This window comes from Myripristis murdjan, chromosome 9 (genome assembly GCF_902150065.1).
Source record: "Myripristis murdjan chromosome 9, fMyrMur1.1, whole genome shotgun sequence".
In the NCBI taxonomy this organism is placed as follows: Eukaryota; Metazoa; Chordata; class Actinopteri; order Holocentriformes; family Holocentridae; genus Myripristis; species Myripristis murdjan.
This window is the reverse complement of record NC_043988.1, coordinates 13700503-13716173: the sequence shown is the minus strand read 5'-3', so window position 1 is coordinate 13716173 and position 15671 is coordinate 13700503. Positions and strand designations below refer to the sequence as shown.

General features: G+C 42.4%; 1 protein-coding gene across 2 annotated transcripts in view; it reads right to left on the bottom strand.

Annotated features, from left to right (window-relative positions):
* Window positions 1-15671, bottom strand: part of trpm3 (transient receptor potential cation channel, subfamily M, member 3) — a 174931-nt gene that overhangs the window by 41635 nt on the left and 117625 nt on the right. For both annotated transcript variants that reach the window (XM_030060102.1, XM_030060101.1), the window contains exons 8-9: window positions 6767-6941; window positions 6092-6215 (exon numbers count right to left, since the gene is read on the bottom strand). In XM_030060102.1, coding sequence (XP_029915962.1) covers window positions 6092-6215; window positions 6767-6941 — 299 coding nt within the window. The remainder of the gene's footprint in view (window positions 1-6091; window positions 6216-6766; window positions 6942-15671) is intronic.

Here is a 15671-nt window from a genome sequence, read left to right as displayed (position 1 = left end):
CATTCTGGTCTCTCTTGTCATAGAGGCGGAGGAACATTGTGGGTTGGTGGTTCATCCTCAATAATTAATCCGAATTAAACATATAAGGCCTATTCTACACTCAATTATTCATAGCAAGCTGGGAGATACCAGGACACTTATCTTGCACCACCCTCACTGGAGACGAGCGAGGGAGAGAGAGAGGTGCTCTCCTTTTAATCAGACATAGATTTGGGTTCCTGCTCTTTTACCAAAATGGAGCTACCTACAGTAAGTGACACGTGACAAAGGGCCCTGATAATATTTAAAGAAAATCTTACTTCTGAGATCTATAGTCTTTACTGGGTGCTTGTTTGACATTCACGGAGATTACACAGCCTTTGCGTAGGAGGAATAACAGAGACACGCTATGTGATGTGGATAAACGGGAAAGATAATTATCCTTATCATCCGTACAAATTGATACAAATATGGCCTATGCCTTCTTTCACTATTCCCTTTTATAGCGCATACAGCATTCCATCTGTGCATTTTACATATGTTCACCCACTGCACCACTCAAGAACTTGCACATTATTCTGTGATTAGCTTTGATATCATTTCCCTCCCTGCTCCTTCTGATTCATAACCTATCATAAGTCTAGCATTTACCAGAAGGGATTTTTTCTCCCACCAGGAAATGAGCCAGAGCACTCCCAAAGTAGACCAAATGAAAACATAAAGCAGATAATTGGGCTACGCTTTGAAAACAGTGGCGAGCAATTTTTTTTTTTAATTTTTAGAATTAGCTCCCTAACTATACTCCCGCACTATTGTATAATGAAGATAAAATCCACCATGTAGCATCTTAAAATGTGAATGTTGAAGCAGCATTGGCTTTCAGGCTTGAGTACAGCTGACTGGTAAAGCAAATATACAAACACGACATGACAAGGACAAGAGAAGAGCTGGGCTGTAACATGCACGCATGGGTATGCTTACATACACACAAACATTTATACTGACATTGCACGTAAACACTGATAGACAGCGGCGCAGAAACACAGACTTACGGTACACGCATACATATACATTATATTCCACTGTGGATGCACTGAAGGCTAATTTCAGTATTTTTCAAGCTGGGCCATACTTTTCCACCTTTTGGGGTACAAATGGCTCATACAGACAAAAAAAAATTGGAATTGGTCCAGTATTGAGCCAAAAAAGCAAAGCAAAGCAGCCTGCAATGTTATCAGACAGGGCATACAGGCACACTATATTACGTCCTCTTAAAATGCTTGTTTTGCCACCGACAGGATCAGATTGTGTGTGACATTATGGAAAGGATCCCTACAGACACAGATGTGTGTACCACCTTAACACCTTGCCACCTTAAGTCTTACTCTAAAATGAGAGGGAGAGAGGAGTCACTAGGAAGGATAGGGACACACTGAAGTTGTGGCTAGTCGTGCTTCAGATGGATCCAAACACTACTGTCCGTACACTGCATCTTGCAGACCAATGTGTCTTGACTGTTTGAGCGGGATTACAACTGCCTGCCAAAGAGGAGATGAAATTCTCTGCCAAAGCATTTTTACTTAAAGAAAAATGCTGTTCAAGGGCAGAGAGACCTGCTGCCGACAGAGTGGAGTTAATGTTATTGGATCTAAAGAAAATGTCTAGTTCTGTCGGTGTCGGGATCCTTTCCATGATGTTGTCAGCCACTTACTGTATAATAACAATCGGAGTCAGTCAATGGCAAAACAAGCACTTGGACAAAATTTGACAAACAAACTTGCCCTGTTTGATTACATTGCAGCCTGTTTTGCGGTATTCTTGCTCGATACTGGACCAATTTCAAACATTTCTGTGAAAGATTTCTGTTTCTATCACACCAGAAAAGGTGGAAAAATAGAGCCCAGGTTGAAAAATACTGGAATTATCCTTTAAGCACTGCAAATGTATTGCTTCTTGATGTAAAGCATAAACAGGCCTTCAGTATGATAAACAGAAAAGAGAGGCAACAGGGAAATAACTGAAGCATTCATGTCTACATGAATAAACCACCGCTCTCAAAATAAGATAAAAGCAAGACAAGGACTTTCCTTACTCTCCTTCCTCCTCTCACATGCTTTCCCAAGCAGCAACACACACACACATACACGCACACACACATGCATTCTCTCCTTCTCACACATTATCCTGGGCAGTCACCTTTTGTCTCTTGTTTTTTTGTTTGATTTTCTGGTTCGAGAGCCATTAGAATGAAAGCAGCATATATACAGACATACAAAAAAAACCACTCACCCACACCTACACCTACACCTACACACACTCTCACACACACACACACACACACACACACACACACACACAGAGTCTCTCTCTCTGTTTCATTCCCTCACATTTCTCTTGTTCCCTCACATTTCCCACAAACCCCACTCCAACCTCCCCTCTCCCTCTCCCTCTCTCTCTCCCTCTCTCTCTCTCTCACACACACACACACACACGCTCCAATCCAAGGGTTTCCTTGTGCGATTGAGAAGAAACCCCTGAGATGTCTGTCACCTTGATGAATAGGAAGATGCTTTGCTGTTGGCTGGTGAAACTGCCTTTGTGTGAGAGAGACAGAAAGGTCTGAGGCAGCAGAGTGGGATTATACAGAGGTTTCTCTCTCTTTCTCTCAGCAACAACCATAATCAACTTTAGCTTTCTGAGAGTTGTTGCAGGGTGTGTGGGCATTAATGACTGCAATGCGTGTACATTGAGCAAAGACTTCCCTTATGTGGGAGCCACACAGGAATCAGGATTGCTTCTACTGAATACATTATCAACACAATGCAACATGTTCACTAAATGTTTCATGACATTGTTGGACTACAGGCAATTAGAATGACATACTTTACATTGCTATACACAGCATGAGGCACAGTGTCCTGGATATAAAGGGCTTGCTAGGCTGAACTGTTATCTGTGGTAGCTATTACACAAGTCCTGCAACACAGTGTGGTGTGGTGATTATGGATTCATCGCTCAACCAGAGGGCCCTGCTGGAATTCCCTGTTGCAGCAAGCAGCTGCCCTGTTTGAGTTGTCTTTGAAGGAAAACAATCCCTGCTGGCTCCACAGGTGCTGCTCTGTGACTGACCCTGCACTCCTAACCTCTGCTGTGGGTGGATAGACGAACCACGAGACAAACATCACTTCTGGTGATCAGTGAATTATCAAAGAGATTAACGGTATGGAAAATCATGCTATGGTGAGGGTACACCAACATGTCACTGTAGTGAGTGACATGTTTTCATGTTATTTCACTTAATTAATTTTCTGTGCGAACTGGTGGCAACCCTGCACATGGAATTCTGGGACTGGGAGCAAAGCAAGCAAAGCAAGACAGGCGTTGAAAATTTGCTTCTCACTTCAAACCAAATTTCATCAAGCAGCAGCTGATCAGATTGCGTCTTTGAGCTCAAACTCCGAATCCAGCGATCAAGTGTTTAAACTAGGCATGGCAGAACTAAAACGAAACAGTGACTCAGCAACTGCATATAGTACCTTATATTTCTGTATTCAGAAAGTCATTTTGATGGACTGTTTTGGGGTAAAAAGGCAAAATTTGAGGATGATCTGCTATGTCTGTTTATGTTTATCCATTTGACACTCACAAAACAAAAACAGAGCAGCGAGCGAAGCATTCAACCTATCAGAGTGTTGAATGTGATGCAGCAACCTTGTTGTCATATGACGCACTGTGGACAGAGAGCTAGAAATGGAGGAGACAATTATTATTACAGTGCCTATTCACTACCAATGCTGCCTTCCAAAAGTGATCCTATCTAGTTGGAAATAATTTGCTGTCCTTGCTTGACTTCTTTGTGATACGCTCACTGGCGACCAACTCCTGGAGAAAAAAGCCCTACTTTTTTTTCTATTATGGTGACCTCTGTTATGGTGACCGATGTATACACTATCGCTTTGTTCCTGCTCAAGCTCAATAGAGCAGTGGTAACAGTTTTGTAAGTTCAGAGACTGGCTGCGTCTCCCGTGCATCAGATTATATGAGCTCCAGAGCTGCTCCAGCTGAATAATTCACACTCCATTGTGCAGGTCTGGTGAGCTGCGTTCAGAAGAGCCATCAGTGTGAGCATCAGTCAGCCACCACCGGAGCCCCGCTGCGTATGCAATCAATCCACTTTCACACTCCACAACCATGACCAGTGCTGCACTGGCTGCAAAAACCGAACCGTGGCATGTGTGTGCATGTGTGTGTGTGGATGGCATCTGCACACTGTAATGTTTTATTTTTGTTTGTTTTTTTTTTTTGTTTGTGTGACTCAGTGTTTTACATAATTGTGATAATAACTCAAACACATTATGAAGTGCCTAATTGATTTTTTATTATCAAAGACTACCACATAATGAATATCTCATTTCAACATCTCAGCCATTAAGCTTTGAATTAAAGGTTGAATTCTAACTATGTACATCTACTCCACAAGGCGTGATGAAAAAGGGCTGCGTGCATGTATGCAACTAATTACAAATTTATTAGCAAAATTCCACTGGCGGCAAAATTGCCAACAGTCAGTGATCTGGCAAATACTTCCCTCTCTTACATGCTATCTTCAAACGGAGTTGAGGCAAGTGCAACCAAGCGGTAAATAAGTTAATATTGCTATGGAGCTAAGCTAAGCGCTACAAGCTGTTTGTTTGGTGCCTAATAGATGATGTGCTATTCATCACATTTAAAACAGATGGTGACTGAAGCTGCACTTAGAGTTATCTCATTGTCTGAGTGGTGTTTGTATGTATGTGTGTGTGTGTGTGTGTGTGTGTGTGTGTGTGTGTGTGTGTGTGTGTGTGTATGTGTGTGTGTGTGTGCACTGCACTGCACTGTTGTTAACCACACATTCTTCTGTGGAGAATATGATCAAATGTATGATCAAATGTACCATGACTGCTACGCATGGGCAGGTTCTCACACACACACACACACACACACACACAAACACACACACACACACACACACACACACACACACATACAGTAGGTAACAGCATTAATCAGAGGTCTGTCTCGTATGACTGACGGTGCTCTGAAGGGACTGAGACTCCACCCTCGGGAACAGAGATGTGTGTGACAGCCACTGCTGTGTCTTGCATTAAACACTGCCAAAGGGGTGTGGAGTCTCAAGGTGGCAACCACTTGGTTTCCGACGTCATCTGAATACATTTCCATCCACTTATTATAACATGCCATACATAAAACATCACATACTAATTGCATCAATGAAAGTGTCATGATGAGTGATATGACAAATCCATCTTGTCCCCCTTTCACCGCTATTGCATGTTTTTTTTTTTTTTTTTTTTTTTCATTTTATCTCACCGGTAGAGCTTAGGGATGTGTCGTCAATACTCACCCTGCTGCAGTGGGAGTTCCATTAAGAACATAGAAGAAACTTGGCTGTTTCATGAATTTTTAGGTCATGTGCCCCTCTGTTTGCAAACTGCACATGACTTAACATTTTTAACAGGTGTATACATTTTTAACAGGTGCCAATATTTCTAACTGTAATTGGAAGCAGTGTATCTGGATGAGCAGCCCACTCCTTTTTTGGTAGTTAGTACAGATCCACATTATCCACGTATCGCTCCTTGGTTTCTTTTGTGAGCTTTTCCATGTCCATTTTCCCAATATTTTTTAGCTTGTGTGTTCTTTGTACAGTGGTGACTGAAAAAGCGCATAATCTGTTGACAGGTGCATACAAACAGCGTACAAGCTGAAACTAAACAAAAACCATTACCCTGCAACAATGGTACCCCAATCCCACAATGCAGCATGCTAGATATTCACCTTTGAATGGTGATGGCTTTAGTATCGGTAGTGTAACGAGTGTAAATGTGTCTGTTTCTCTATGCGAGCATGTCTGTGCTTGCTTGTTTCATGGCCTGGGTTTATGGTGGGTATATACTTCTTTGTGTGTGGGAGTGTGTTCGCCTACATGTGTGCGAAACATGTGTGCGCACATGTGTATGCGTGCCCACGTACGTGTGCTCATGTGTGTCCGTGTGGGTGTATGTGTGAATGCACGCATGCATGTGTGAGTGAGCGTGACTGTGACACTCACCAGCTCCTTCTTCTTCATGCACTCCATCAGAATGATAAAGAGGTGCTGGGCTTGTGTGCGACTGTAGGTGAAAGTCTTCTGGATGGTCACCAGCAACTGGTCTCTTAAAGACTCGTTAATTATCCTGCAGAGAAGAGGAAAGAGGGTTAAGGGGAAGAAGACGGAGGGAAGGAGAGAAAACAGCGAGCAAGAGAGGAGACACAGACAGGAGGGAACAAGGGAAGAGGGAGTGCTGGCAAATTGGATTTGTATGTCAGTAAGTGAAACCAAGGTTGAGTGGGCTCTCAGCATGACTATCAATCACTCTGAGTCCTTGGTAAAATGAGATTCTGCAAGTTTACCTTCATCTGTGCCAGGATATTAAGCCATAAAAACAGTTATGAATCAATCACATCTGTCTCATGAGTGAAACACCCAAACTATTTAGCTGTATGTGATTGAAGTGGTGGGCATGTACATCAACACATTTCAGAACATGGATGCTTTTTTTGTCGGATTTGGTGTAGCTTTTATCTTAAAACAAATCTTTTTCTCAAAACACATTATGTTCATGTTGTCAAAGTGTGATCTTGCTACTGAATGAGCATATATTGATATATGTGATGAGAGGCCACCAACTTTTGCTCCTTTAACTTTACAGGATTATTCATGAATGTTTGGTGAAAAGGTGCGTACCCTCCCTCCTCTGAGTATTTGTGTCCAAAGGCCAAGATATCTGAGGCTCTGCCGCTGCCGTCACACACCACCACAGGGACCGGAGGCGTGTCCCTGAGGTACTCCAGCACTATGGAGATCACATTAGGGCCTCCCTCGACGATCAGAGCCACCACAGGCACACCCTGACCGATACCTGCACACAGTGGGAGTGGCAGCAAGACAGGAGGAGAGGCAAAGAGGAATAAAGGGAGGAAACATGGAGGAAAAGGTAACATGAGGATGGAGAAGGAAGAGGATGACAATGACACAGGAAAGTCAAGAAAAGGAAAAGGAAAAGGAGAAAGAATCAAGTAAATCAAATGCATTCATTACATCAGCAGCACTTGATCACACGACACCTGAAATATCGCCTTACTCTGCTGCACAATTTGTGATTATTTTAGAGAGGTTTTAAAATAAGCATCTGTGCCAAAAATAACCGATCCACTTTGTGCTTTGTGCTCTGTTCCTGTGGCATGAGCCTGCGCGTGTGTGTAAGTGATAAATGAGTGATAAATCCCCCGCTGTTTGATACAAAAATGGCTCCTTTCCCGCTCGTCATGGGCCATTTGGAGTAATTACACATAATTAGCAGGTGGGTTTTTCTGCACCCAGGCTACATTTTGTTCAGGAGGAGGCAGATCTGCACTTTATTACTACACGCTCATAGGATTTATCACTGATTTCTCATCATGCCACTCAATATTCACTTTGAAACACTATAAACCCCACTCTCTCTAACATGGACATCATGTACTTTCCCCTTTAACTTCATCGTGGCCTCAGCTGTCCTTCCTAAAATCCATTCCCCAAATCCTGCATCCTAATCCTGTCCATTCCTGCTCTCTCTCTCTCTCTCCATCTTTTTTGTCTTGCTTCCAACATTCTCTCCTTTCTCATCCTCTCCCTCTTGCTCTCTTCCATGCACTTGTGTTTTCTGTCGGGTGTTTTGACTCTTCTAATTCAAAAGCTGTGTAACTGCCGGATCCTCCCCGCCCTGCACCCTCGTCTTGGTCTGCATAATTCACTGAGGAGAAAACACAGTCTCGCTCTCATACACGCAGGCAGGCAGGCAGGCAGGCAGGCAGGCACATACAAAAGCATGCTCACGTATGCACACACACACACTCTCACGGAAACACACACACACACACGCCCAGAAACATTCCCACCACCATTACGCTTTGCCTCACACAGCCTCGCGCAGTCTTGCAACAGGGACAGTTACATAAGGAGAATATTTTAGGGGCCTCGCCTACTTCAAAGAGGTAAAACGTCACTGTGCCACAACACATCACACGACCATACATCAGCAGAGCAGAATATGGCAGAGAAGCAGACTAATGACTCGCGTTTTGTGTGCAATGCTTCCTTTTCATCTGTCTGGCTCGTTTGCTGTCTGTTTGGTCAAAATGTTAAAAAAACAAAAACAAAAGCAAAAGCAAAAACAAACAAACAAAAAAAAAAAACAGTTTTTACCTCAGTGTTTTTTTCTCTCACCTGTGTGTTTGTGCGTGTGTGTCATATCAAGCATTGATATTGATGACTACTGAGCTGTGGAGGCAACACCACAGTATCTAAAGCAGATTACTGTTCAATTGAAACCCACCGAAGAGCAGATGAGGAGGGGAATGCACAGCTGTGTCTTGGCTAATTGGTAGGAGAAAATTCTGCCTGCACACACATACACACACAAACACAAACACATACACACAAATACAGATAAGCATACACACAAAGAGACAAACAAACCACAAACCAAAGGCTGTTCTTTCTTGCCTGCCTAACCATGAACGGTGAGTTTATTTTTTGCTGACATCTGACCTTACAGTTAAGTTTGTTTTTCTAATTAGCTTAAGCCCAAACTAAAACCTGATCCTGTGGGAACTGGAGCCTTAACCTCAGCAACGTTGTCGTTCCGATAACTGCTGCTTCTCCTGACAGTCCAGCTGTTTCACATTTCATCACAAGGTGATTTTGACATTGCTCGATAGACAGAAGTTGTCTGATTTTTTTTTCATCCTTTGGTGGCTGGTTTTGTGGTCTGCGCTCTCTTCTGTTATCAAACGAAACATACATCACTTCTATTTGTTAAAACGCTGAGCCCAATTTGAACACGTGTTGTGTAGTTACACGAGTCATCGCTTAGAGAAGAAAATCTATTGTTCAAGATGGAAAATGCAAACCCATAGCCGGAGAGCTAATCTGCTGGGGAGTATTTAGCGGAGATAGGATCCTTCTCAGTACGTTTACTCTGCCAAGTACAACGTTGTCAGGCTAGTCCACACGAGCTATTCTTTCTGTCAGCTGCTACGGAGTGAACAGTGGGCTTTCCATACATCTGTCTTTCCTGCTTCCTACTTCTCGGTGGACTATCTTGCATCTGTGTCTCTTTCTGTTTGCTGTGTGTTGCTCTCTCAGTATCAGCTGGTCTGTATTTGCACTTTTCTTTTAAGCCCCACAATCACCATGGGAGGGTTGTCTTCAACCAGGGCAATTTATGAGCACTGTCAAAGTGTGGTGTGGTATCCCATAAATTTCCCCTCAAGTAGTGTCAAAGTGAGATATAGTCCAATGCATTGTACAATATTTTACAAAAATGTGAAATATTCAGTATCTGCTGGTTGTAACACTTCACTAAAACAACATCATGTTAACAATGAGTGAACTATTCAAACCCAAATTGCTATTGTTTTATGGCTGGCATGTAAAACAATAATATACTAACATTTCAAGACTACTTACAGGACATTTAATCAGTTTTCAATTTTCCAGGTGTTTTCAATGACTGGGAAACTAGTCCATAACTTCCCAAGATTTCCAGGAGGGTTGGGAACCCTGGAACAAAGCTTGGCCACACAGCATGCATTTGTTCTGACAAATGAGGCAGGGCGGCATAGTCACTCCTGATGGGCAGCTTGGACACTTGCATGGAAGCCTCTGCCATCAGTGTGTGAATGTGAGGCAAACATTGTAAGTGCTTTGAGTGGTCAGAAGACTAGAAAAGTGCTATAGAAATGTCCATTTACAAACCCACTGATAGGAAAGGCAAAGACTGAATCTGAACATTTTAGCTGCAATTTTAACTGTAAACCCATGCAGATGAGTTATGACAATGTCAGATGATGGAAACAACTGCTTTGTTGTTGTTTGTAACATGGACTGCTGTGATTTAATGATGTATAAAGATATATACATTTCATAACAAGTGCACAAGGTGCTCGGGTGGAGGAGCGGAGGAGGATGTGCATGATTGGAATGAGCAAAACAACACTGACTTCACTCCACCACAGTGCTGTGGTAACACAGTGTTGCTAGAAGTAAAAGAAACACTAAACAAAACATTAATTCCTTCACTGACTTAGCCACTGGTTATAAAAGTTGCCTGGTGTGTGAGCGCCCCAGCAGCCCCTCATGTAGGCCTGCTGGGGCTCAGCCTAAACACTGCATACTGTATTTCCCCTATGCAAAAAACATTATTCATGAATGCACAAATGAGCAAAAAACAAAGCCTGGCTCTTATGGGGTGCACACATTAAAGCACATTGTTTTGTATACATAGTGCTTATGCGATAAGTTATGTTGTCCTAACAGTTCAGTTGCTGAAATCAACAAGCTAGCCAAATAGCCTAACATTAATGTATTCTTCACAGAACAGATGAGGGCAGCTGATACACCAGGGTGCCAGGAAAATACTACTGCATGTGAGTGATCCACTGAAAGAGTCAAAACACAACAGAATCCTTCTCCCTTTCCTTTATTATCTGTCTCATTCACTGTTTCCTTCACTATCTGTGTGATCCCCAAACACTACAGCCATGCTGACAGAGGAAGGCAGTGACCAGCCTGCAATCAACCACTCCGTAACTCCATTACATGCAATAACACACCCCCTCAACACTAAACTTGACAAACGGTTTGTGGTTGCGTGTTTGTGTGTGTGTGTGTGTGTGTGTGTGTGTGTCAGTGACTATGTGAGCGATCAAGAGAGAGAGAGGAAGCGAGAGAAAGAAAGAGAGAGAGGAAGACTAGAGTACATCAGTCTTTCCTATCCTGTCTCACCCTATTTCTTTAAACCACTCCCACTCTCTCTCTCCCTCTAAAGGTTTCCTTCACCCATTCGCACACCTCTTGGGAGGGAAACTAACATGCAATAAGGGAGAAAAACAGGGCCAGGAGAGTGGGAAAGAAGTGGTTGATGAGCCACTCGCTCGCCACAACTTTCTATATTTATCCAGGATGGGATAGAGGGAAGTAAAGTGGGATGGAGACAAAGAGGAGCGTGTGAGCAGGACACATGTAACATGCTTAAATAGTCCTTATTAGAGATCTATTGATGACTCACCCTTTGCATACGTGAGTGCATTTGAAAGTGTGTGTGTATGTGTTTGTGTATGTGTATGTGTACAGCATGTGTGGGTATGTGCAATTGTCTGTGTCCTTGCATGTGTCAAATTAACATCAGCATTTCTGGAGGAGGTGAGCTACAGTATGTGGGTCGTCTTCGCACCCACCCCCCACCCCCTCACACCATTATGCTGGCACCTATAATAGCAGACTGTAAAAATACGAGCTGTGAATGCAACATGACTTGACAGGCAGAGAACAAAAGGTCAGGGGCCACAAAAAAAAAGGCCGACGTTGTGGCTATACCGTCGAACTTTTCTTCCTCTGTCATGTTTTGACACCACAGTGTTTTCTGACCAACTCAAAGGGATTCAGCTCCAGTCAGATGGTCTGTGTCACGTATTTAATTTGAGTCGAGTTGTAGCATTATCAAGGCCCGAATGAGCCCGAGAGAATCAATCATGAATGGTGTCATTGACCAGGAAAAGACATTTTCCACTGGGAAATTGAGGTTAAAGGAATACCTCATTGATTTGTGTGTGTGTGTGTGTGTGTGTGTGTGTGTGTGTGTGTTTCTGTGAAAGCATCTGTTCCTGCAGTACTACCAGTACTACCATGCTCTGGTCCCTCTGTAAGTGCTGAGGAAATGTAATTATACAGTTTAAGTAAGGTTTGTTTGTTTGCATGTGCTCAAGAAAACTAGTGTGTTTATGCCATCATGCTCTGTAGGCCAAGTTGTAGCTTTTTTAAGAAAATTGCGGAATCTTAATAAAAAATGTTGTCCACTCGTGTGCTCTAGTGTACAACCAGATCTGGATCCAAAAATTGTGGCTCCAGATCTGCTCTGTTGGTCACTGTGATGGAAAGATGCTGTTGTGAGGCGTAATTGTGCCTCAGCAAGCAATGACACACCTCATAAACCTAAAATACTGCAGGGGCCGGGTCCAGTTTCCCACTCCCAGTCTCTCTCCTTTGCAGACTAGCAGGATGTCATAAATTACTGCCACAGTAAACAAGGCAACAGTAAACGTATTGTGCACTACAAATGATGCAGTCCCTCTATAGGAAGGGTCACCTTGTTTTGACCTGAGGTTGCAGGCTTTTCCTGAGCCAGAGTGTATTTTTTTAAAAAAACTGAAACATGGTGAGTCAAGTCAAATTAATTTGTTTATCCCTTTATCACAGTAACAGTCTCAAGTGGCCCTGAAGTGGCAACAGTATGAAACAGTGAGTGAAAATGTTCAGTGAAAACAACACCCCCAAACTCAGACAGTGACAGCAATGTGTGTCATTGCTTGCTGAGACATAATTATGCCTCACAACAGTCTCTTTCCATCACAGTGACCAAAATTAATGAATGAAAATTGAGAGAAAAAAAATGAGGAAACTTTGGGGAAGGTCTCGCAGAGAAGATTCAAACAATAACAAAATGGCACACATCAAAACATAGAAAGACATACACTACTCACAAAAAGTTAGGGATATTTGGCTTTTGGGTGAAATTTATGGAAAATGTAAAATGTTCACGCTACAGTGATATTATATCATGAAAGTAGGGCATTTAAGTAGAAGCATACACTGGTGATTTCCTCATCTCAAACAATTTCTTGAAACAAAAGCCAACAACAGTGGTGGATATACCACAACAAAAAATGTCAGTGTCAATAACTTGTCATGTGCCCTTGAGCATCAATTACAGCTTGACAACGACGTCTCATGCTGTTCACAAGTCGACTTATTGTCTGCTGAGGCATGGCATCCTACTCTTCTTGAAGGGCGGCCCTCAGGACATTGAGGTTCTGGGGTACAGAGCTCCGAGCCTCTACACGGCGACTCAGCTGATCCCATAGGTTTTCTATGGGATGCAGGTCTGGAGAAAGTGCAGGCCACTCCATCTGAGGTACCCCAGTCTCCAGCAGCCGTTCCCTAATGATACGACCTCGATGAGCTGGAGCATCAAACACCTGATGTGAATTTTGCCGTTAAACTCCTTGTTAGAGAACAGCAACTTGTGCAAAAAGTACTGAAACATTGAACAGTTGGACATGTGCATTCAAAAGTTTACAGAAGGTCACATTAAGTTCACCTGTAAAGGTTATAATGAATTTTAGGTTCATCCTGAAATTTCACCCGAAAGCCGAATTTCCCTAACTTTTTGTGAGTAGTGTACATTCCCTCATCATTGATCACTCATAATGCAGATGACAAATGGACAGAAAAAAACTACCCATGTTGTGTGTATGATGCATGAATGACCTAACAGACAGGAGATCCATCCATAGTCTCCCCATGATGAAAATAAAAAAGAAGAAAAAGGTCACCTGTCAGCTTGCTGAGTTGACCTTTTAATTGCAGTGGAAAGCCGTGGTGAGATACATCATTCACCTGGGTTTTGTCAAAATCAAATTATGAGTGAGATGAATAATACAACAAACAAATGAATAGAAAGAGACCAATCTATCAACCCATGGACTCCCTACAATATGTTCATAAAATATGAATGGCTGAAATGAATAAAACAAAAAAGCTGTTTGTCTTGGCATCTTTAACAGTTTCTTGATGTAATCAGGGCATTCCTGACCTCCTTCTTTAACCACTGCTACTATAATTTCCTAAAACAAACTTTTGCTAGTTCACACTACAACTGACCCAACTTCCCTCCATGCCAGATTGCATTTTCTAATTCATGCACATCCACAACCTTGAACCATACCAAGAACAATTCCTCAACACAAAAACCCCACTAGGGACTGTTTTATCTCTCCCCACAGAGATGAATGTTGTAGATGTTTACACATTTATCTTTTTCACATATATTCTCTGGGTTCACTTGCACATGAGCAATGACTTTTATTGTCTCCACACTATCTCTGTGTTTATCTTCAAGTGCCCATAGAGATACTGTACTATCTGCTGATCTGCACCTACTGAATCAGTTCATACTTGCTGATTTAGCCAACCAGCAGCACAGAACAGAAGAATCTACAGGAATTAAAAATAACATTAATTTAATAGATAGATAGATAGATAGATAGATAGATAGATAGATAGATTTACTTTATTGATCCCAAACTGGGAAATTATTATGATGTGCATTAGATACAGTGAAGAACGACATTTGTGACCCAAATTCAAGCCATGACACTGCAGCTATATCATGTACAGTACATGATTCTAATTGTAATAACCATCAGAAAAAAAACTCGATCATACACTTTCCACAAACCACAATTAGCCAGATAAGAAAGAAAGAAATGAAAGAGCGGCTGTGCTGCAGTAATGTTTTCCCAAGTCTATGTGGTGCTTGAAAGAACAGTATTATGACCTTTTTGACTTTCCATGTCTGGTCGCTTGACTATAATCTCCTCTGTATGGGCTGCTCCACAGCGGAGGGCAGAGTGCCTGGACTAATCTGCAACACAAGGCCTTATGGTTTCTGAATTCAATTACTTTCAGCTACTGTATATTTCATCCTTCATGTATTCCCGTTATTAATGAAACTACTGGTACAGGAGGGTCAGTGAAGGTGACAGAGATACTGTATGGACTTATACAGTACACACACACACATACACACACACACACATACTAATGTACGTACACTTCAATATACAAAGTGCTCACTCCCAGCTAAACTGTCTAAGTGATCAGGGTCAAATGAAGACTTGAGAGAACATTAGAAGACTAAATATCTCCTTTTTCTTGCTTTCTTTTCATTTTTTCCCAGGCCTGTTTATTCAGTGGAGACATCTTAAAGTAATAACTCCCTGCCTCCTCCTCTCCTCGGCTACTTCAAGCCCCCTTCTTTCTTCATCTAAGTCTTCCTTTCCACTCATCTTCTTCCTATTGTCTCTGTCTTTATTGTCTCACTCTCTCTCCTCTCTCCCTCCATCATTCTTCCTCTCTGCGAGGCAGGTATGTGATTAAAAAGCATCAACAGCCATCGCTGGAGATTTGTTGAAATAGCTGTGCAGCGGTTTACTGAGCTATGCTACCTGGTGTCTCTCTTTCATTGCTTTTCTTCAACATGTCTAACAATTTTTGCAAACAGCAGGACACAGCAAGAAGTAGTGAAAGAAAACTCTCTTTTTCTCTCTGGCGTTGACGGTGAGAAATCAATGGGCATGACAGTGTGTCAGCGGAAGCAAAAAATGCTGCATTTTGTGGAATAGCAACAAGAAATCAACAATCAAATTTGATTAGTCCATGAATGTTCATGCCCAGGGCTTACGAGCTCTTTCCATCTCTTGTTCCATGTTAAACTCACATCTCCTCCTGTACTGCCTCAACTGAAACCAACTCAAGTTCATTTAAATCTGCTTCTTTGTCCATGCTCTGCCAAGCTAGACCATGCCTGGTTAAGCTGTTTAAGTCATGAGAGAGCCATGCATGCATGGGATGGCAGGGAGCTGTGCATCCAGTTTGGTGGGTGAATATGCTGGCATGTTTACACCCTTCCAACCCCAGCTTCCTGTCTAAAGACATCTATTCTGTTTACACCAAGCAAGAGCTCATCTTTAGAGATTTTTGTCCCATT